The 25,072-nt window shown below is 39.9% G+C and overlaps 1 protein-coding gene across 5 annotated transcripts in view; it reads right to left on the minus strand.

Moving 5' to 3' along the window:
* The window catches only part of ATXN7L1 (ataxin 7 like 1), a 114,172-nt gene that overhangs the window by 44,028 nt on the left and 45,072 nt on the right, over window positions 1–25,072 (minus strand). Inside the window, exon 1 of one of the 5 annotated variants that reach the window (XM_030478115.1) lies at window positions 974–1,850. The exons of the other annotated variants lie outside the window; for them this stretch is intronic. Coding sequence (XP_030333975.1) covers window positions 974–1,013 — 40 coding nt within the window. The 5' untranslated portion in view covers window positions 1,014–1,850. Of the gene's footprint in view, window positions 1–973; window positions 1,851–25,072 lie in introns of those variants that run through there. 5 annotated transcript variants of the gene reach the window in all.

Below are 25,072 nucleotides of genomic sequence, written 5' to 3' on the forward strand. Positions count from 1 at the left end.
AGGCTTAGCCGGCTTTTTATAGTGCTAGAACCTGGCTTCATCCATGCTTGGTGGAACATGTCACTTCAGATGGGAAGAATGAAAAGTACATCTGTTTGTCAAGAGGTGAGAGTAGCCTTTGGTCAGTCAAGAAATGATTACAGGGGGAATAAGCTTGGAAGCTAACAGGAAGAAGAGAAAACAATTTTTAGACAAGGATTTCAAAGTGGGTTATTTATAGAGTCAACATTCAATTATCCATAGTCAGATTATCTGTACCAGAGATGCGGAAACAAACTAGCTCCAGCTGGACTCATTAGCCTAGGTGCAGCTCGGTGCAAATGTTCCTATACTTCTAGGGACAGCGTGGGTCCAGAAATCATGCAACAACTTTTTTCAGCATAAGACTGAAGTCCTTTTTTTATCTAAAGTGAAGCTTGTCTCCATATGGCATTTCCAAAAGCAAGAGCATTGGGGAAAATGGCAAAGACTCCAGGTAAAGCCACCACCTTGCAGCGTTACCCCCGTGCTCTGGGTCCCAAGAGTTTTACTAACTGAAGGGCAGTGCCAAGGCTGAGCTGGCTGCGTGCATTCCTGCCATGCTGTGTCAGGGCTGCGTCCTCCGCCTGGATGCCAGGGAGCTGGAGCTGAGCACAGGCAAGCACAGGATACTTGTGACAACGCAGGAGCCAGGCACCAGGCAGCATGGCAAACACTGCTAAAGCGAAGTACAGCTGGGATGGCCTCCGTACAGGGGGACTGAGCTGTGAAATCACTTGAGATTATATTTTACAGTTAAGTCATTTAAACCAGATAGTCTAAATAGGGAAAATTTAAAACTCTAGTGTTTTCCTAACTATAAGAAAAACACAGCAACAGACAATAACAATCCAGCTTGAAGCTGTTTTCCTGGCCACAATGCCAAAAGTGTAAGTGACAGTGAAATAAAAAGATAGGGAAGGAAATGGAAAAAATCCAACATTATATTTCCTACCTGCCAATTGCTTCCTCTGAATCAGACTATCTGTGTTCATGCTGAAGGGTTGAAACCTTTCTCCATCTGTCAGGAGACAGCAAACTCCAGAAGAGACTTTATGCTCTTTAGATTCTTCTGGGAGTTGTACCTCCTTATCAAATTGACACTGTTCTAAGTTGAAAGAAATCCTAGTGTTTAGAGGTAACAAGAGATAATTCTAAATTGGAGTCTGAGATTCAGTTTACTTTTTTCCAGCAACTGGAGTCACTTGACCAAAGAGGCAGGGAAAGGACAACAAGCAGGATACTGGCATGAAAAGTCTCAGCTATAAATCAGCTGACTCCAGCTTGATTACAGAGGAGGCACTAAACTCTGGATTTGGCAAATGGATCACAGAGCAAGTTTTTTTCTAAAGCTTTTTGCTGAGCCTGCCAATGGGTAGCTAGACAGTACAGCAGATTTAACCAGCAATGGCTAACAAGTGAACCAAAACCAACCGTGCCTGAGCTATCACCCCTGGGATTTGCCTACTGTATCTAAATACTGAGAGAAAAAGGTTTGTTTACACTGAAGAGCACAATGTGTAGCTGAGAACTGCTCGAGTAGTTTCAAATGGTAGCAAGAAACAGAGGGGCACAGAGTGTCGATAGAGGTAGAGGAAGAGGGTTACCTATCCCCAACAGAACACCATTGTAACGCTTGAGGAAATCTGCAGGTCTTAAGTCTACAACCTATTACCCCTCCTTTCCTTCTCTCTAGTCCCGAATGCATTGACTTTCCAGGTTGCTTAAGGTCTGAAAAAGAAGTAATTTAAGAAAAACAATAGTTCAAAACCAGAATTCACCATGTTAGGTATTACTTATCAGACCATTCTGGTAGTTTTAGTTATTATTTCTCCTGCCTAAAAGGTGACAGCAGTGGAAATTTCAGGAAGTTTATTACAGAAGGTTTATTGTCTTTCTTTGCTGTTTTACCTTAGGACATGAATTTAATCTCAGTAGTAGGAATTAATACACTTTGGAAGGTGTAACATTCAGCAAACAAAAATGGAAAACATATCCTCTGCTGTACAATATTTGCAGGTCTCATGTACAGTATTTATCTTGGATTACATACTAATGAGGACAGCAGCACGAGCACTAGAAGGGAAAGGACTTTATTTACTGTAAACAACTGGGAGCAGAGACTGTTAAACATTCAACAATTCACATCAACAGAAGGTTTAAAAGTTTTCACCTCTTACTTGCTGTAACAAGATTATGTCAACACTCCCCTCCTTTCTCCTAAGCCCCATCAAACTAGGAAAGACCATAAATACAAAACCACTGCACTAGCTCGCTGCCCTGCTGAAACTCTCAATTGCTGTAAGTTTTAAGGAGAGACACCCACAACATTTCCCCTTCCTGGGGGCTACTGCACAGCAAATTTCAGCCTATAACTTTCAGGTAGACTGGCTGCCTATCTGTCAAGCACATACACGCAAACCACACTTACATACACTTTCCGCTCCACTACTGCTCCCCCCACCCCAAGATATCAATTCTAGCCAGGAACTTGATTAGCAACAGACTGTGAAACACTTCAGAGGTAGCACTTACAAAAGGACAGTGACATTTTACGGCCTGAAGGCCCCAGAGCAAAGCATGGTGGCATCGGGTCTTGTGTGTTACGGCTGCAGTCATACTATGGATCAAACAGAGATGCAATTTCTATTTCTGCTCCTCCTCCCTTTCAAAACATTCCTGGCTCATCTCTGGCTTCAAGCTGGTATTAATCCATGTCTGAATGAGGGTGTAGGAACAGGGACCAGGCACACTGTGTAACAACCTTGAGACTTTCAACAACTGCTTCCTAGAAGAGGCTGCTCTCATCCTGCAAGCACAGTGTGTATTGCTGTTCCCAAGGTAGCCTCCTAGACTCAATGTATTGAAACAGGCCTGCTGAACCTGCTTTCACAAGCAATCTTGATTCACCCTGTACCAGGGACCTCTCTCTTTTTAGTACTTTTATGCCAATTTACCAGTCACAAATCTTATACTCCACCCCCCCTTTTCTGGTTAATTGTAAAATTATTAAATACTGTAGTGATATGGACTACTTTTGTATGACTTCTGTCTTCCTCTTCATAATTATTTGTCAAAATCTGTTACATAGTGAGTTTAGAACAAATTATTCTACGCTGGTTTTGTATTTTAAGTAAATACAAAGAAAAGCTGGTCAGATACCTCAGGACATTTCTGGCTTTACAGAAATCAGCTGATTTAACAGCCACAGTATTTCACAGATTTAGACAGATACAACCTCTATCAGATAACACTGGTTTCAGGTAAACAAGTGGCTTTTCTCCCACCCTTGAAAACTCTAATACAGTTTTCTAGTGTCACATAGATACCATAATTATAACCATTAAAAAAAATAATGTAACGGACATTCAGGACTTTAAATTTTCCTCCGAGTGCATTAGTACAAATAGAAGGAGGCTGTAATCCACGCGCACAGCAAGTAATTCAGCTGTAATTCATACTACAGCACAGCAGAGGTAAAGCGGTAATGCCGACATTAAATCTGATACTATAAAGCTTGCAGGTAATCCCTCTCTTTCCAAGAACTGCACACTGAGAGAAATAAGATATATTTAAAGCATAATTCAGTATCATGAAAGTACTCACTTCCTTTAAATTTAAACTTGTACATCTAGAACTGTATCAAAGCTTCCAAAAGCAAACGCTCAGCAACTGCCTTGTTCTTTATTTAAAAAGCTCTATGGAATATGTATAAAAGAGTCCTGAAAAAAGTTGACAGCTGCTAATTCAACAGTCAGCCATTTCCCACTATAGTGGCACAGGTTCTGTTTAAACTGCTTTGGTACCAATGTCACGTTATCAATCGAATTAAAAAAGAAACGCCTCTATGAATTACATATTTCTAAGCCACGACCTATACCAATGTAATCACACACGGTTTGCACTACCACATTGTCACATGTGAAAGACGTGGCAGAGCAAAACATAGAACATACAAATACATACTACGCGTAAGGGAGAAATCACAGCAACTTTACATGTATGTGTCTAGCTAAGGTTCTAGTTACCTGCCTTGGTTTTTCTTTGACCTTTCTGAAGCAGCTGCAAGTGGAGCTTAGTGTCTGCTCACAAGTTAAAAATCTCTGCAGTAATTTGTGCAGATAAAAATAAAAATCACAGACTATATTAGATTCCAAGAATGTAAGCAACATGAGCAATCGTATTTGCGCAACAGCATGCTGCTATAGTTGGGAAAAAAACATATTCATACTGCAGATAAGCAAGGGTCAAAGTTCTGATTGTGCTTGAAGTTTCAGTACTGGCACTTCCTGTTCTGAGTCCAAAATACACTTAATTAAATCTATTTTGTCCTTCCATGTTAAAGTAATTCACACCCCACGCCCCCCCCATCATATATCTACTTCTGATTTGCTCACTTACATTGTTATAAACCATTAGGCCAGTTTTAAAAGGTCTCTAGTCCACAGGAGGCATTGCCACATTTAGCCACACAGTCCAGACCTGCACTCAGCCTTCCTGCACAAAACTTAGCCCAGGAGGAGCCTCTCAGCGTGGGGCAGCAGTTGCAAAGGTACCCTTGCACCCTTTAATGTCTCGGTGAATTTGGAAACTCTAAGAGTTTGCTGACAGCCCTTAGAAATGTGTCATTGTTCCAGCAGCAGTCTGCTGGCTGAGGGATGCTTTAACACACAGACCTGACACTACACAGGTATCTAAAACTGTGGATGTTTCTCTCCAGCAACGGTTGTGTACTATAACCTCACACAGCTCCTACAACAGGCTTCTCATGCTGCTCGTCCTCAGAGGCAACAAACCAGCCCAGGGCCTTCAGCGACCCAGACTCACATCCAGACCCTGGTGCAAAACCCCATCAGCAGCAGCTGTCCCTGCGTGCTGACAGGTTCACCCATGGGCACTCCGGAGCCCACCCCTGGCAGAGGCTGCTGGCTGGCTAGCGGGCAGTGGCACCGAGGCTGCTGGGACAGGAGGACTGGCCTGGGAGCTGCTGTCCGGGTGCACCGGCAGTGCCAAGCAGCGCTCCATAAACAGCAGACACATCTACTGACGCATGCTCCCAGGGGCACTCATCTGTCTTTTTTCTACCCTCCCTATTCAAGGCAATGAGCAGGAAAAGCCCAAACAGCAAAAAGCTCCGGGTTGGTGCTGTAAATGCAAAAATTTCCATTGTGAAAACCCTGTTTCATTTATCACTTGATTCTTCTCTTGAAAAGTTGTCAAACTTCTAATGTAGTTTAGGAAGGCTTACAGAAAGCAAGTCCTTCAAGGAGACAAGGAGCCAGCAGTACCACAGTTTGACCCACCTCCAGTCAAGTTACATGCCCTGTCCACCTTTTTCAGACTCTAGCACTTGCTAAGCTCCACGGAATAATACACAGTAACCAGTAATCAAAAAGTAAGCTTCTGAGGATTGGTTATCTTTGATTTTTACACAGCAGTGTCTAAGTGGGCCCAGAATTAAGATCCTGTTACAGTCAGCTGCTGGAGAAACACGTAAGTTCTTTATCACCTATTTTTCGTCTTACAAGTACTCCATACTCACAAGTACACAGATATCAGAGCTATGGTGTCACCACCCAAAATAAAAAGCTACATCAACAAGCGGAGCTTTGCTGCAGCACAGCTCTGTGTGTTAACACATCCCTCAGCCAAACACTCAGCCAGCCGACTGCTGCTGGAAACAGCAGGTTCCCTGTTAACCAGAAATACTTCCTTCAGCATCACCCTCAAGATTTGGAATGGGAGTATGTTTAATGCTTACCCAATGCCATTGCAAGTAATTTGCTTCAACCATATTTAAAGCGGCAGCCCCTCAGCTCCCCCCACATACATGCAACTCCTCTTGCAGCCTGGTTGTGGCTTGTCCACTAAAACTAGCCAAACCACCAAGCTGCAGCAGACCAGCATGGGACCCCAGTTTAAATGTATTCTCACAGCTGGGCCCAATATGAAACACACTGACAAATGCAAGCTCACATTGTAAGATACTTATAAATGTTTTAGGATTAAATGCTACATATTTGCACACATGCATGGAGTGATGTTCCCCAGGAAATGAAGCTGGAAGATGTTCTCTGGAGTGCTGCGTTCCCCCGCTGCACACCCTCCCTGGCTCTGCAGGGATCCCAGTGGGGCAGGAGTGGGAATGGCCCCAATTTATTCAAGTTTGTTTCTTAATCACAGAATCCTCTGCCTGAGGTCTTAGAAGAAGACAGAATGCGGATGGGGAGTGTGGAAACAGAGAACCAGCACTCTCAGAAATTTGTTACGGTAAGGAAGCTCTTCACCAGGCACTGTGCATCCTTCCAGAAGTGGCTTCAACAGGGCAGAAGAACTGGATTTAAGACATCCTGACCCACTGGACCCAAAATGGAGCCCAGAAACTTAGCCAACAGATCTTTGAAGGTGCATAACCCTGTTGGTTTGTAGGGTTTCTTTAGTTTAATTTGAACATGGGCCTTGAAGTAAAACATTGTATGTTTGGGGCAGGAGCCTACCTAAGCAAAATAATCCTGAATGCTTCTGGGATTTGTGTATAGGAAGTAATTTGTATAGAAATAATAGGTAGGTAGTATCAACATGTAAATAAATAATACGATAAATAAATAATAAGAAAAAAGTTTAAAGATTACTGGAAAAAAACCCCAATTCAGCAAAAATATACGCTTATAAAAAGCTCCAGCAAAGCTGAGAAATTGAAGGCTGAAAGAAACTATAGGTTGTGTGGCATAGCTCCATCATTTTATGGCTAGGATGTTACACACTGCTAATACCTATTTGTATGTCTCAGATTCATGCCTGTGGAGCAGCTGTCAAAGCATGCTGTAACACATAATCTGGGGATCCACAGGACTGCAAGGCTGCTGCAAAGTGAGTGGTGACTGCTGCCTCACGTGAGTATGTGATAAAAGCCATATCACAGGTCCTGCATGGCCAGTAAGTCGTTGTGTGGTTCTGAATGTTTAAAATATAGCACAGGGTAGGGTTAAGGAAGGGTTAACTTCCACACAGACATGCACCAGAATAAGGAGGTAGGGAGAGAGAATGCATGGTAACCCTGTAAAAGTCTAGCAGAATCAAATTCAAAATAATGCTTTTGATATCTGAAAATAAAACCCCATGTTCTGAAAAGCAAGGCTAACGTTAGCTTTTGTTTAAGACACAGTCAGGATGTTGACAGTTTTCTGTATGTCAGTATTAGGCATCTCAAATGACCCATCAATAGATCGCCTGAACCAAATGTTTCAGGAAGTGATAACCAATGCTTTCATTTTCAGCCTAAAAAGGGGAATTTATCAACAACATCAAGACACTTATTTAAATACAAAAGGGCTTCTACAGTTGAGATGAAGACCAGAAACATTTACCTCATAGAATAACTTCTTTTAAATAGTTTTTCTTATACAACGTGGCACTAACAGAGACAGTTTGTGCTGATGATGGACTAGTTCTGCACTCAGAGAAAATATTGCACAGTAAATAATTACTTTCTAACTCTAGAATCTTAATACAGAAGTTTTAGCTACAGAACTCACAGTATGTAAAAGGTTGAGAACAAAACAAGCCAACAGTTACAACCACAAATCATTGTAGGGAATATGTGGGGAGGAGACAGGAATTTATTTTTTTTAAGTATCACACTCTTTGCTCATCTCCCAAGCTTTAATTAAGTGACTAAAGAAATAAGGAGCAACTAAGAGTGATTCCCTTGTAACCTGCTTCTTTTCAAGCTATAAATGTGGCTCTGGTAATAGCAGTACTACATAAAAAACATTAAGGAGACTCCTATTTACCAATGTCTGGATATAGACATAAACTTACCTGATGCCAGCATGAAGTTAGGATATCAAGAGTGTTCTTAAGACTATCTTGAAAAGAAAACACCTAATCTCTGTAGTTAGTTTTGGAGTAATGGAGCTGGGTTTGTCCCTATTGAAAAAAACCAAAAGTGATAGGCCAGCAGCACTTTACAGTAACTTTTTTGTGCTGTGTGTCAGAAGAATATTCCCATAGAATTTTCAATAGGAGGCCCCAAACTTAAATATTAAGTGCTTTCCTGATGGACACTGGCACTATCAGACAGCTTGCATGTTCAAGCTACTTGAGCCTGGGAATACTTCTTAGTACTCAGCACACGGAGACCGCCTAGCCTGTAGTCCCCTATGTGTTCTGGGACTACAAAATGCAGAAGCGAGAGTCTAATCTGCTGGGAGTATCCATGCTTCTTGCTACAGCTAAGCAGGCCTAAAATAGTGCCAACATTAATTTTGTTTCCTCTTACTGCTAGGTAGGTCAACATGCAGGGTTGGTTTTTTTTCCACCTACAAACAAGGTTACAGCTTCAGCAATTCAGCACCAGCAACAACAGAACAGTCTTCAGGCAAAAAACTTAACGCGTCAGAGAAACCAAACTCCAGCACATATATTTGAGTGACAGCTGTATGAAGTGTTCCAGGTTTTTCTGTAATTGTATATTAATCTCACTCTGAAACCCCAAATCAGATTTCTTCTGTTTCAGTGCCATGGATATTTCAGCACCAAAAGAAAGAAGACGGGTGTTAGAGAAGTGCAAGTCAGAGCACTTGGGAAAGCCAACACTGTACTGATTTTGCCTGCAGAGATGATTTCAGAAGTACCTCTAAAACTCTAGGTGACTATTTCTACAGATGGCTGGTAAAAACTACCAACAGGTATCTTATCTAAACCATATTTAGCAGAAAAGAGGAGTGGTGACCCAGATTTCTATGAACTCCAAATATCCTAACTCAACTCCAACAGAGCAGGCATTTGATCCATTTTCAGAAACACACTCTAAGAAGCTGGGTTTGTGGCCTATAAAACACTTCCACTACTCTTAAAGCATCATAGACCTTTATAAACAAATAAAACAACTGTTGTTGTACTAACAAGTGGTGCTTGACAGATACTCAGTCATGCTTACGATGCCCTACAGATCAGACTGATGCCTCGGCGCTCTCAGACTTTCACAGCAGCTTCTCCAGAAAGGCCATGGCATTCTGGCTTTGTGCTCAACCTCTTGGAAATGGAAAGTGATGAACACAGGTTTAACTGAGGAGTGCCTTAGTGCTGCAAAGTTCTCTCCTAAAACCATAAATTAGACTATCATTTCTGGGAAATCTTAGAAGGTCTGGGATACATCCCTACCCTGAGATACTCCTGCTTGCCCAATCCATGCGTCCGAGATTTGTCCCTATTTCAGGCATGGGGACAACTACTCCAGTCCCCTTCACCCGACTGCAGTCAGTCCTTGCATGAGGTTTGCCCCATCCATTCCATATGGAGATGTATGATAAACACAGTTCTCTCTCATTCTTCATCCAGGCCAAGGTGGTGTTGCCCATTTAGATGTCAACACGCATACAAGTGACATTTTAAAACCAGTTTCAAATACTGTAACAGCATAAGAAAAGATGACCTGTCATCTGCTTTCTTAGGGAAAAAAAAGTCATCTTTTCAGAAAGCACTTATTTAATGTCTAGCACAGGATTTCTCTTGGTCATGATCCATAGGAGTTCCTTAGAGGCAAGTTTCTCTTATTAAAAATAAAATACTGAAACAACAAACTTAACAAAATTTTGTTTCCATTTTGAGTTGAACAGTTTTCTTGCTGTAAAACTTCTAAACTATCTAGGTCAGCTAGAGGCGATCACATTGTCTTTCCAAAATCTAGCTAGAATTAATACTGTACAATCACACAAACCCCAGTCCTTGTTCTCAATTGCTTATAAATGCTTGGGCACCTCACCAGTGCCATGTGGTTCAGCAGTACCGCTACAGGTGCGGCATCCTGCTTACCTGCTTCAAGGATAACAGATTAAACTAACCCAACAAGGAATAAACATTCTCCTCCAATACTTAAACAAGCAATTCTTCAAGCAAGCTTATGGAGACAACAGATCCTTCAGTACTTCTCTCACACAACTTTTTCCACTGCTTCAGGGCGCTGAAGCTTTTGAATATCTTTAAAGAATATTTACACATTAAATGATAAATAACAAGCTACTGAATACAAAGTAAAATATGCAAAAATAGCGTTCCTATTTCGATGCTGTACATTGTAGCGGTTTCCTAAGTTTATTACTTTTGTCCTCATACACATATAGCTTCCTTAAGGTGTTATATAGAAAAGGCATCAAATGTATCTTTTAACCACTTAGAGCAAATGAGCAAATTTGTTGCTTGATGTGTGCGATGTGGCATATATCCTCAGAAGCATCACAATGTTACCTTTCTTAGCTGTGCCATTCCACAATCCCTTGTTCTAGCTGCTACCTCTTACTGACTTAATTCAACTAATAATAAAGGGTTTACTTCAATTAGTCTCTTCGTCTGGCATTAGAATCAGTGATTTAGATTTAAATTAAATTCACATGATTTCCACATCCTGTGGGTATGCACGTTTTGACAGTACTGCAAGAATGTACTGTGAGTTACACAGAAGTTGATTGAAACCATCAAACCAGCATTTAATCGCTTACTGACATGTACCTCAACACTGACTTATGAAGAATAGTCCAGAGTGGATTTATCTGAACATACAAAAGTACACTCAGAAAACACATTTTTAAGTCACCTGCATGCATGGAAGGAATACGGGTTTTACTATAACATTTTTAATTCCTGAATCACACATCACAGCTTTTTGCCATTATTTGCTTTGCAGTGTATCCCTCAGACTTCCAGAAATTTTTTCCACATAATGGATATTTTACTTTTAAGATTAAAAAATTAAACATAAGAATTTTCTTACTTCTTCTGTTCTGATCCCCAGCCTTTGAAAAACTGTAACCTCTGTGCAGTCTCATTAAATACATTTGCTCAGATCATGTACAATAAAAGCAATCCTAAGTAAAATTCACACAGTTTTTGCAGCAACTTGTATTCAATCTATCTCTTCCCTCCTGAATTCAGTGCTGCAGAAGGCAACATTCTCGATACGCATTCCAGCAGCCCTCACCATTTTTTCCCCAATTTAATTCTCATTTTCTATAATTTACAATTTTAATCTTATTTCGTCAGAATATGTGGAGTTTTACAGTTGTCCTTCTAGACTTTCTATGTCTTTTGATAATACCAACAGGCTTACCCCAAGTATTAAAATTTATTCTGTACCACATTCCCCCCTCAGGGCTGTAAATTCCTGTTAGACATAAGTATCCCTTTTTGGGGATGCCACCACCAATTCTTAGATGTATCAACAGTCTGTAGATACCACCTACCAAAAAATACTCAGATCTGATCAGGCATAGCCCAGAAAAATACCACTTTGAGATTAATTCAAACAGAAAATACTTCATCTTTAAGGTCAGGTGTCCTTTTCAAAAGATATGCTTTTAAGATTGTAGTTTAGATAAGACAGGCAGTGCTGATTTAATAATTAATTGCCACTGCTGTTCCCTCTGTAAGTGCTACTCTGAACCACACGCTCTCCCTGCTTTTTTATCTTGCACCACCTCTGGCAGCCACTTGCTGCCCTGATGGGCGAGTTTAGCTTTCTAAACCAGCTGAAAACTAACCAAAGAAAGGGGAATAAGTGCAAAGCCACAAATAAATCAAAGTGAACAGCTTTCTCCTTTTATTTGATAGCAAGCTGAATCGTGTCACTACAGGGTGAGATGAGCAGGAGCAGTAGAAGTAAGGAAGAGGATCCTAGGCCTGGGTAGGAAGGGCAAGATGAGAGGAGCTGGCTCTACCCTCCTTGCAGCTGTGTGGCATCAGATCCAGTCAGGTGCCCATTAGATGCCCAACGAGCAACAACCTGACACAGTGATAGCCAAAAGGTGTAAAAAGAGCACCAATATCACCAACAGAGAAAACATCCCAGAGAGATTATAACGTTTTAAAGCTGCTGAAGGTTTTGCTGCTGTTGAAACAGGTTCTTGCTTACTTCACAAAGACTGCGGCTGTCATGCGAGCTGGGGCTGCTCTCACAGCTGAGCCTCCAAACTGTGTTGTCTTCTTCCAATCTATCAACGCTTACCATTGAGGCTCAACCGTTTATTCCCACAAAACATCACTGACCGCTGTCCCATTTATAACAGTGTTATTTTGGGAAACAATGGCAAGTGTTGACAATCTGGCATCAATCACACGATACTTGTACCACACTGGCTGGTCTTAGCTAACCTAGCTGCCCGCAGTTATGGCCCTCATACAGTAGAGAAGACATGACAAATGTGGTGAGAATGAGTACCTCTCTCTTCATACAGTAGTATTTTGAGAAACATGATCAGGAGTCTGTGAAGAACTGGATACAAAAGGAGAAAAACTCTTCATCCATTATCTCTGTTTATCACCAAGAAACAGTGTGCTCCATTCCAAGTACAAAACACTAGAATAACTTAGAGCTGCTGGGCCTACTGGACACTGCAGACAGACTTCATCAGTGACTTCTACATATCTAAGAATAGACTATTATAGACTAATATAGAGACACAGAGAATTTGTTATAATGCTTCCATATTCAGTGTACCTTGCTAGACTTGGACTCAATGCTGTCATACCTTACTTGTGAGACTAACATATTTCATCACAAAAACTATTAATCCAGCCACTGAAAATTCTCTTAAACCTAAACTTTAAAATAAAAACATTTTGCATGTTTACTTTGCCCCAAAGTTTCCAAGTAAAAGATGAATTGGAAATACAAGTTTATTTTCTCTCTTAGTTAAAACCGATTTTTCTAGTTAAATTGAGAAGTAAATCCTAAAATCTCACCACATTAAGACAAACTGGTTTTGCCATACTAAAACCAGTAAGTCAGCATGGAATAAATGCAATATAGTTTATCCATCAAAAGAAAAACCAGTATGAAGGACAGCGATGGATTGCAATCAAAGTTAAAAAAGCAAACTGCTACGACCTGAGAACTTTTCTGTAAATGGCTAACCCACATTAATAAAAACACAACCAAACAACATGCAATTAACCTTTTACTCTAGATTAATATCGACTAAGATGAAACATATTTTAATGTAACAGTGTGAGTTACATTTTAAAATAGTTTAGTAATTTTTGCCATCAGTACAAGCTAATGTTTCTAGGAATGCAAGTTATTTTTATTAGGCAGCCAGCTGCAGACGTGTCTGGAACTACATTAAGTTCTGGAAAAACTGGGAAAATCACCATTCATATGCTTTCAAAAGCTTTCAGAACACAGGAATGGAAGCTGCGTTGATGGCAGAAGTTAAACAATTTTGAAACTAGATTAAAGGAAGGAAGTAGTGACTTATTTGCAATGTAACTTTCCATTCCACATAAACCTGCTTGTGCTTGCTGACCAAGATTTGGTCCATGCTTACAAGCAGGTGCTACTGCAATGATGTATTATGAAATAATCTTTAAGCAATGAACTATGAGCAACTGCTTTAAAGAATGTCCTTCCTGCACTCAGCACTAGGGAAGGCAGTGCTGACTAATGGGGAGAGGCACTGCTGCGCCAGCGGAGTCCCGCAGCACGGAGGAAGCACTGAACACCAGGGAACTCTCCTGGAGAAAGTAAAGCAGATACTCTTATATTGTGGTGAAAACGTAAGGCAATAAAATAAATAACTTGCTCAGCCTTTCCTGCTGTAGTACTTTTTTATACAATTAAAATAAGCTGCTAAATGTCAGTGTAATGATATGAAAATTCCCTTTGCTTTCACTTCCGTAAAGCTAATACTGAACTGTATTAGTATTAATAATTAGTATTAACTCACCTACAGATGTCTATACTGTCTTCACTTAAAGACTGGTAAGCCTAGGTCTCCACATCCATATCACAAAATATATGCAAAGCCCACATGATAACATCTTACCTTTTGTAATAATACTGATTCTTAAAATTTCATCATTCTTCCCTTTTACAGAGAAATCAGCAGACAAAAGGTATTTTAAGCCACAGCACAGCTTCCTATACAATACACAGCATAGCTGTCATTTTTCAATTTAAACAAGTTATTAATCACTACAGCTTCACCCAGCAACACGTCTTACGCATATTTCTACATGATCCAACTAAACTTGTTTTTAGTTAAAAAAACCCGAGAGTTCAGTTTTTGCAAATAGCTCAACTTTATTTTTTAAACAACAAGACCAGACAAGGTTTCAAAATTTCCAGAAGTATCTTTAGGTGATCTGAACCAGACACTTCATACATCCAACTCCAGTCTCTAAGGGTGTAGAAAGTAGCATCAGCTAACATTACGTTGACCATGCTTTGTCCTCTGAATGTTCAGGGAATGACACCAGCTCAGTACCGTGGCTACTCAACTTTATCAAATCTTAGAAAACTTAAATAGATGTTCTTGGCAGAAACTTTGTAGACTCAGAGCCCCAAAACCATTTCTCCCAAAGATGAGCAGTATATACCTCTCTAACCAAGGGGATCCCAAAGAACCCAGCTATACCTGAGTAACATAACATGCCTGTGCTGTATCCGTGGTTCTCCTTCAACTTGGAGGGTTGAATTATTTAAGAACAAACCAATCTACCCCAAACTAACCATTAAATGGAACATTTTAAAAAACAACTGGGACTGATCTGCAAGGTTCAGCTGAAGCTGAGCTTTAAAGCAAAGCATATCAGAAAAATGAGAATGGCAAAGCTTAACCAGTAAAACCAGCTCAGGTCAGTATTGATGCTGTCTCATCCAGTGTAAGCATCTTGCATGAACTGCATTAAGAAAAAGAAACCTAGCTTAAAGTGGGGAAAAGCCTGGCACAATTTGCAACACAAACACTGAGGATTGAGCAGCTTCCTCTCTGCATGAAGCAAGGGTCTGACCCCTTCCTGTGTCACAACTGCCCATGCTTTCTTAATATGTTTTCTACTTTCAATAAACAAACATCAATTCTATTAGCTTCACAGACACGTGTGTATCAGAAAAGACACCATATTGATATTACACCCAGTTTTAGAGGAGACAGAAGACGTATTTGAATGAGCACCTCCAGATCTTTGTTGTCTGGACTGCCCAATAAGATTACTTGTGAGAAAACAGCTTATAACTTATAATTTATAAATTAAGTTTTTAAACCAGATGCTGTACAGCCACATAGGAACACAAAATGACTGCTCTAAAATTTACAAGGAAAACACAAAAAGACCATTAAGAAAATGCTACCTTGGCATCCACTCTAACTCCAAACGTATGTTTTACAAAGCCAAGTTAAGTTAAACCTTTACACATTCATTTCCTTCACAGATTTTCAGTTAGCTGACTCTTACAAGTCACACACACAAGTTTCAGATGATTATGTTAACTGAAACTAAGGTGGCTATAATACTTTTCCAAGAAGATTTTCTCATAAAAGAGGTTTCTAAAAAATGAAAGAAGTAGTGGACCCCTCAAAATCCTGTTTGGGTAGATTTGAGTGGAGTACAGTTCGTATTTGCCAAAGCTAAAGAGGGAAGTGTGGAAAGTAAAGGTGTGATGTGCTGCAGCAACAGAGATGACAGTTTTGTTAGATCATAAGCATGTAAAAAGCATCACCTGTTTTACTTGCTTAACAGTTGACATTATGCAACTCTGACTGCAGAGAGTCAGCTGGCATATGTATGCTCTCTTGCCATTAACCCAGAACTTTACAACAGATATTCTAACTTTCCTTATACATTAAAGGAAATAATTACATTGTGATGTCTTTTTTGTTTTGAAAGAATAAACAACCAAAAAAAGAGTAGAATCAATCCAACCCTATGTTAAATGTTAAACTTAAAAAAACCAACCCAAAACCAAGACACAAGGCAATTCTACTAAAATGACATTAATCTAAGATAGCTTAAAACCTGAAAATCTTTCTGTTTTATAAAATGGAACTATGGAGTGAAAACTCAGCAAATAACTAATGGTTAAGTCTTGCATTAAGCTAACTGGATTTTTAAGTGTCAGTGGAATATGTTTGTTTCTCTTGCTCTCTTTTCAAACCTTGATACTTGTATCATTTATTTGAACTTTGTTTCATCTCAGTGATACTATCTAGCGAGAATTGTCACACCCGGACCTGTGAGTTAAAAAACAAAGCCAAACCCAAGTTGTCTGCTTAAACAGTTGCTTCTAGTACAAATGCTGGCAACAGCCTCGCAATTCCTTCATATAACTGCATCATGCGATAAGCAACTGGAAATAAAACTGTTCTAGCACAGTGCTAGAGAGTAACTTGAATCCCTCCACATGGAAAAGGGAGCAAAGCAGAAGAGACTGAAGCCAACTTTGCCATGTTTCACTGACGCAGATCTCAGAAACACAAGAGAGAAAGGGACTGCACCTTTTCTTGTCTGCGTTTCTGATATCTGCCTTTACATTTTGACTTTTCATCATGTGCACAGCGAACAGGCCACTCACAGGTTCAAGATGACTGGGCACCCTCAAATTAGGGCAGAAGCAGTAGTTCAGCTTTGCTCCCTGATCCCTCTCTTACAACGGTTTGCTGCAAGTGCTAAGAGAGAAACGTGATGGGAAGGCAGGGAAGCATGTGGATAAAGCTGGCACACAGTGTTGAAGAGGAACAACTTCCGAGCATGCACAGGCAAGAGCTTCACTTGACCCATGCTAATGGTAAGATAAAATCTTTTCAACTGTTTGTTTCCAAGAACTCCAAAATTAGGGAATGACTGAATAGGTATAGTACTGATCTCAAAACTAGTAATGCCTGTGACATGAGGCAGTCCAGTATTTGTAGTTTTGTTTCATTAGTTTATAAAAACAAACCAGGGTGAAAGTTGTAACCATAACACAGACTGGATATGAGAAAATCCTGACCTGCCTCTCTTGTTTCTCTTAAAAAAAACCCCAACAAACCCTGCTAAGCAAGTTCCTTGCTGCACTATTGCTGTTAACTTTTCATTCTTGCCCCTTTTCAAACATAGACATGCTAATTTTGATGTGATCTATTCCCAGTCTGCCAGATAAGGCTTATGGAGCAGTAAGGATCTAGACCATGGAAGAGAAAAAAAACCCCAAACATTCCAGCTCTTCCCAAGCCTGACAAACAGACACTAGATGAAGTTTTCACAACTCCCAGGACTCTGAGCTAGGAAACACAAACTGTGGCCTGGGGCTGTGTGTAACATCCTTGTTCACATCCTTCTTCTGCGCTTGGGGGAAAGGGCTATATATATAACCTTATGTAGATCTATATACACATATATGTATGTATGTATGTGTGGAGAGAGTTAGTTTTTTAGTTTGGGGTTCCCCCCTTTTACCTCTTTGCAAGGAAAAAACCCTCTGACCTCAATAGGGTAAATGTTACAGTGCATCTGGGGTATTATCACGCCACGTGTTAGGGAATATTTAACTCAGTCCACATACAGCACATAGCTCTCCACAGCCGCCAGACCAACTGACATGAGCTGTGCAGCAATGAGACAGATGAATCTAAGGGAACACCCAGGCTTTGCCAACCAACTCACTGCTGATAATTGCAGTCTGAGCATCCTGACTGCCCTCAAAATTCTTTATATTCAGGACACATCAGTAAGTCTCGCTGATCAAAACACAGGAGCTGGTATCAAGGCTTCTGCGCCCCCCAAATATCAGTTTACAATTCTCTGACAATTCTGTGACTGGTTTTATTTCTCTTTATGACCAGCTACTTAGACTTGGTTCAGAGAGTGGATTTGTTTTTAAAATTCTGACTGATAAAATACTAAATATTTCTAAATATCTTTTATTAAAAAGCCATTTAAACTCTCCAAGCAAAAGAAAGGTGGTGAACCCCAGTTAGATGACTGCTTCCCTGATTAAAACACTCATCTTTCTGTAACCAATGTGAACCCAGATCTTCCTCTCTGCAGAAGAGGGCTCTAACTATGAGGACAAAATACTGTGAAGGGTGTTGAGGGGTTGAAAAAAAAGGTTGAAATAAGTTCATCATCCCTCCTGATGAACTTATTTCAACCTTTTATAAACACATTTGCTGAACCACAGATTTGATCCCAAGTGAGAGTCTTTCTGGTCAAAGTTAGGGATTAACTCTCCCTCTTACTCTGTTCAACTGCTATTTAATTATTTTATGCAAAACAAAACCATCGAAAGGACAGAAGGAATCGGTGCGGACTTGAACTTCAAGTAGCAGAAGCACCCAGCCGATCCCTCAGCCTACAGGTAATTCTGAGCCTCCCTCAATCCTTTCCAATCCTTTTCCATATAAGACATGCAATTGGAAAAGCAGGCAAAGCCTTGCAAGCATTGTTGTTCCTCCACTCCCTGGCAGATGAGATCTCATAAAGCATTTCTTTATTGATAGGAGAACAGTCGATGTGCGTGATCACAAACACCCACCAATACCATGTAGCCTGCTTAAGGTGCTCTTGGTTCAACTTCCCTTAGATTAGGGAAGAAAATAGTGAATAGGATGCCCCACATAGCATGTCAACTGTTCTAACCTCCACACTAGCGACTAAAGGATCAGAAATCATTTTGCAGACCCAGACTTTCATTTCTCCTGTTTTTCCTTCAATCTCCTAAAAGAAAGATTTTACCTCAGGCCAAGTGCAACACTTCAACCTCTACAGGCATGAAACTTATTTTGATAGGAAACTGAGAGAAAACCTGTGTGCTTTCTTCTGCAGCAAGGCTGGGGGGGGGGATCCCATTTTTTTCCAAATACATCTATCCAGGAAGTAGCAATAAACCACTCCCTAGTAGTTATTATAGAATTAAGGCTACAATTACATTTGGGGTGCAATGGATTAATCAGCCAATATATGTATAATACAGAAATGCACATACACACAGACACATATGCATAAATAAAATGTTGCTTCTTTTCCAGTCCTGACAAAGATGGCCTTCATGGTCCAGAAGCTCCAAAGGAACTGGAGATCCTGTCTCCAATTGAAGCAGCAGCAGAGGAGGCTGCGAAGTGGCTTGACAGGACCAGACCATCTGCATTCAACCAGGAGCTCCCCAGAAGCCATGGTTGTAGCTATTGAGCTAGTAACAAGCAAGCAAACCCTTCACTAAACCACCTTGTAGCTGAAGACCAGAAGACAACATTGACATCTGGGGAGCGCAAAGAAATAGAGAGTAGCAAGCCTGAAATCTATCCAAGCCAGAGGGGTAGAAGCTGTAAGAGGGAACCAAGTTCGCGTACATATGGGTAAGTATTGGGGAAAGTCAGCATAGTTTTGTGAAAGAGTTGAGTCACAACTCATATATCCTGAAAGGCATAAAGGGACACATGGACAAAGGAAATCCAATTGACACAGTCTGCTTAAATTTCCAAGTGAAATGAGGCCATGTTTTCATGTTTCTTAAAGGAAAGAGAACTGCTGTGAAACAGTGAGGAGGGTTGCAACCCCCACTCGAAGGCCAAGAAACTACTTATGTGTAAGGGAAAACTGTAAAAATGGTCTTCAAAGAAAGAATTTCAGCAGAGGCACAGAGCTAGAGCCTGCATTAGGGCCTGAGTTATTCAACATATTCAGAAACTTGTAACATTTTCAGAAATTCTTCACTATGAGGATGCTGAGGCGCTGGCACAGGTTGCCCAGAGAAGCTGTGGCTGCCCCATCCCTGGCAGTGTTCAAGGCCAGGTTGGACACAGGGGCTTGGAGCAACCTGCTCTAGTGGAAAGTGTCCCTGCCCGTGGCAGGGGGTTGGAACTGGATGAGCTTTAAGGTCCTTTCCAACCCAAACCATTCTGTGATTCTACAATTCTAAATGATGAAAAAAGCGGGCTAGTGAGAGAACAAAATCTTTGGTATATCATTAGAGTACTAAAGATGAAAATCAATAGACTGCAGAAAGACCCAACATTACTGTATGGTGTAGCAGTAAATGAAATTCAATGTAGAGAAATGTAAAGTGACAGATATGGAAGAAGAAAACAATCTTGACTTTATATACAAAATGATGGTCTCTGAGTTATTATTACACAGTAATGAGACACTGGTTTTGTAACAGTCCTGTGAAATTATCATCTCAGTGATCTGTAGTGGTCACAAAGGCAAACCAAATGTTAGGCAAGGAACACAGCACATCATACCCTCTTCAAAAATAGTTTAGAAGAGTTGAGCAAGATACAAAAACACAAAGCAAAGACAAGGAGAGTCTCTACCAGGGTGACAATTAGACAGATTTGGACTTGTCAGACTGGATGAGTGATGACGGAGGAGGGAGATGATGCACATTTATTATGAAGGTGGACAGGAAATGATTGTTCATTCCTGGTTCAAAAACAAACCAAAAAAGGAGGTATTTCTTCACACCATGTACAGCTTTGAGAACCCTTTCCACACGACTCCATAGCTCTCAAGTTTCCATTAAGTTTAAAAAAACACAGGGTCAGCAAAATTGTTCAGCACCACAACAACAAACACCAGACTTTTCAAGGTTCAATTTTTTGCTGCACCATCGCTATACTCATCTTACTGAACATGCAGCTCTGCACTGTGCCCTTCTCCAGAGCCTTATCTGTCTGGTCCTAACTATACTTTTCCTGCCCATGGAAAAATGCTGAGAAGTGTTAGTGCTCATTCCAGCATTCCCACTAAATGCATCTAGCATTAGACAGTGACAAAAGGATTTATTTTAACAGCAAACGACTCCTGTGTTGTCCTAGCCAAATTCAGAAGCATTATTTTTACTCATATCTTACAATTTTCATCTAGCTGGAGTCACAGAATGAGAAACACTTGTCTTCAGACTCATCTGGACATGCACAATGCTACCGCAAGTTTGAGGAACTTCAAGTACACATGAGGATACACTGGCCTCCATAACTCATGCAATCCAACCACCATCAAACACACACTAAAGCAATTTGAAACACCTATCATCAATGCAGACCATGTCAGTATTGTTGGCCAGTTACTGGTCCATGTTTCAGCTTGCACAAAAGCTTGTTTCAATATTTTGAGGTAAAAGTGGTACCAAGAGAGAGACTCCTCCCTGCCAATCCTGCTCCTAAGAAACTGAATTAAAACATGAAAAAATTTCTCAATCACCAATCTCAAACCTAAAGTAATAATAAAAAAATAATGTAAAATTCTCTAGTTCCACAAATAGTAAAGCACAACATTGATGATATATTCATGAAAATAACACCTTATATGACACAGGAAATAAATTGAAAGCAGATGTATCAAATAACAGTATGTTAATGCTTGCTTTAAAACATTTCTCATATGCAATGCTTGCTATTTTATGTAAGTATGGTATTAGTTGTACTTCACTAGTTGCAGAACAGATGCTAGGCATGATAAAAGATTATTTCAGAGAAACAAGAAGCCTGTCCAAAAAAAGGGCGGGGGGAATAAATCTGTTATTTTCCAGAACACTAATCAAAGACAATGTTCCTGCTTAACAGCATCACGAGTCCCACAAACATAAAGAGCTCACAAGACAAGTTTCTTAAATTTTGTTTAGGCATTTTTATAATAGGTAAGTTTTGCTAAACCAAGTACTTGAAATTGAATCAAAATATACATGTAGTGAGGTGAACAAGTTGCCCATCATCATTTGCTTAACATTTTAAACAGTTCTTTTATTATATCTTGTAGAATATAATTTCATTAATCTATTTAGATGAATGCAAAAAAATTTATTTTGAAAACAGAAGCCTACAGTGTGACTAACCTATCTGTAGCAATAAAATATATTTTAGAACAAGGCCTAATTCAATATTTTAGATTTTAATGTGACAATTATTACATTAATATCACCAGTTAAATAGAATAGCAATAAGCTATTAAGATAATTATATGAATCACTACAGGACTGTGAAATGGGAAACGCACGGAGCTTCAGCTGTATTTGAAATGATGAGAATTTTAAGTACAGTATTTTATGCATGCAAATAAAATGTTTTGAATAGATTTGGCACTAGTCAGGTACGAAGAGGTTGTGTACTACTACTACAATGAAATAAACAGAACTCACTAGGTTTTAAACATGGAGCTATGACAAACATGCTTGCATACTAGAGAAAAAAAATCATATTAAAATTAAGAAGAAATAATTTAAAAATTAAGAAGGTATACAAAATCTGGGATAAATATTACTGAAAATTATGGGGAAAGTATCTCAAGTAGATTTGCAAGCCTTGTACTAGCTAGTCTATCACAGCTGATGTTTTCCTCTACTAAAACCCAAGTTTTTTTCTAAACACCAAATAAAATAAATATTTCTTCATGAAAGGCATTTATTGTAACTGCTTCCAACCTGAAAAAGCCATAAAGCTCTTGAACTACAGCTCAGTATTTATTCCAATTGCTCTCCGTTGCATCTCTGTGAGAAAGGATGTATGACTATCCCACCATCCTCCTGCCTGTCAAGGGATTTTTGTCTTCCCCACTGCACCCCAAGTGGCCTGTAGATGTTAGAAAACATCATGTGAAAGCAGTATTTTGGACTACCAGAAGCAGCACTGCTGGAAAGCAACAATCTGCCATTCCAGTTTTCTTTCCACTCACCATTGTACATAACAAGGCAGTCTAATCCTGGCAGCTATGTGGGCCAGAATCATATTCTGGGGTCACCCAGCCTCCTCCCAGGCCTGGTTCTCCAGCTCTGAAGGGAGCCCTGAATGCCCAAGATGAGCTGCACCTCCAGCCCCACGTGCTACCTCACATGCAGACTCAGCAACCACAACTCCTGGCACAGGAGATGTTCAGCTGCCAGAGAAGACACTACCTAAAAATTGCTGCTGTTTCCTTTGGGAAAAGTCAATAATCAATGGAAAAGCATCAGCTTCTTGGGCCAGCTTATAATAAAAGTTTTAGTACAAGGAGAGTGAAAAGTTCCTAAACTTGTAATATGCTTTACAAGAAATTGCTAAACGATAACATAGTAGAAATGGCAACGGTCAGAAAATTAAAGTAAACCCAAAACATTTAGACAACTGTTAAAAGTCATGGTCAATGGGCAGGGGTATATGGGGACAAGACTTACACAGACTTGAAATAGAACTTACAGTATTTGGTAGTGACTGACCCAAATGTTAATTACCTTCTGTAAGACGTGCAAAGTATAACACTGCCCTACCAAAAAACCCCTCAGCCCTCCCTCAAAAACCCCACCACATCTTCCTTGTCTGATCATGTGCAGGAAAACCAGAGATAACAGAGAAAAGACACTTGCTCTTAACTCTTCTATACTTTTGCATACAGTGGAGAAACGATGATTTTTTATTTGGGTCTTTTGCAAATTTAGATTCCACTTTAAACTGCCTTACTTCACAGTGCATCACAGTTTGATATAAAAAAGGATTTGTTCTTGCTTATCTTTTACTCACCAAAACAATTCCAAAGAGTGAATTCAAAAAGCTCTTAATTCTGTTTTGAACTTTTATCTAGGAATAGGACCATGAAGTCTTTTTTAAAGTTATTTTACAAACATTTATTCCCTAAGACAGAAGACGTCCACCTTATTCAGACCAAGTAAGACACACTATGGAAAACACTCCTATTTTTGAATTTGCCAGATTTTTACAGGTTATGATGGAAAATTTTCCTGTTTTCCTATGCCTTTCCCCTCTCCCCCATTATCACAATCCTTATCCCTCTACCAGTGAAGCAGCTAGAAGAATGATGCACTAAAAAGAGCCCTGTAAATTATAGTATGCAGGAGATTAAACTTAAGCCTAATGCTACAGTCAACCTTCAACAGCTGAGTTCTATTAATGGACACCCCTTAAAAGAAATCCTTATTGGTTACTATTTAAAACTACATCTCTATTAAAATCTTGACTGAAAGAAATTACAAGTGATATGTATCTCCCATCAATGCCATGACAACACCACACAGTTCAAGTATGTACTGCAGCATTTACCACAACTTAGATGAAGTACAAAAAACAATACAAAAGGGTTCACTGATCAAATACCATCAATGAATACGCTATGCTTTGCAAAAGAGGTAAGCTAATTTATAGGAATAGGAATTATGTGTAAACTAGAACAATACACTTCCAGTGCACTGAAAACCCGTGTCATGATTACTTTCAATCTACTTCCTGTGCCAATTTAAGATCAGCACTGTAAAATTACAGCACAGTCAAGGCACTGTAAAGGTACAACTTAATAGAAAAAAATTAGGGAAAAGACAATTAATCAGCGTTTTACTTCTAGACTTTTCAATTTCTACACAGGTCTAGAAATAGGTAAGGGGAGGAAGGGGGGAAGTTACTGTGCTTAATAACAACTGCATACATGCGTAGCATTCTGCTCACTGCTGAATGTCTTCTGCTTTCTTCACTGCTCCCCAGTGCACAATCCTTTGAGATCCAACACTGCCAAAACATTCCTGCTTTCTCATTCAAAGAATCTTTTGAATGAAGAAATTTTCAATTACTGACACATCAACTGAGGGCAAATTTTTGAAGTGTAGAAGCTTTAACTTATCTATAGGAAGTTGCCAGCTTCCTACTTAAACTACCCATTGACCTTGCAACTCTCTATACATCATATCTATTTCTACATCTGAACTTCTGTTTTAGGCTCTGTCACTGATGATAAATTAGTAACAACAAAGAAGGAAGCAGTGGGATGATAGTAGAAAACATAAAAAAAGCCAACCCTATAAAATACTGTGATACTTGTTCCTAAGCAAGCAGGTCAGCGGGTCTGAACACAGCTCCACTTGTAATTCACACACTAGACTAAGGAAAGAAAACACAACAAACTCCTTCCAGCCTCAAGCAGATCTCAGCAACCTGCAAGGTGAAGACATGTTATCTCTGCTGTTGCTCTAAGCATCAGCTGCACATTTTTCAGTCCCTATCACAGTCCATGCCTTGGATCTGGGTGTTTGTCGCTACAATCAGGTTTACTTTGATGTATCTCCAACGCACAAAGCACGCGCTAGTCTTGCTAACCTGGGTTATGGCGTGCCTGGTGGTTAGGACATTTTTCTCTCCTAGGAGGTAGAAGATGAGAGAATAGCTCCTAGGTAGCAAGGCGACTAAATCCAAATCTCTTGCTTCCTGGATGAGTAATTACAGAGAAAGAAGGATTTTTTTTAATTTTTTTTTTTTTGCTTTTTTGAATGAACATGACCTTGTCAATGTATCTTCCACTGAGCTCTCTCCAAGGCGCATATGAA

Source organism: Strigops habroptila, chromosome 3 (genome assembly GCF_004027225.2).
Source record: "Strigops habroptila isolate Jane chromosome 3, bStrHab1.2.pri, whole genome shotgun sequence".
In the NCBI taxonomy this organism is placed as follows: Eukaryota; Metazoa; Chordata; class Aves; order Psittaciformes; family Psittacidae; genus Strigops; species Strigops habroptila.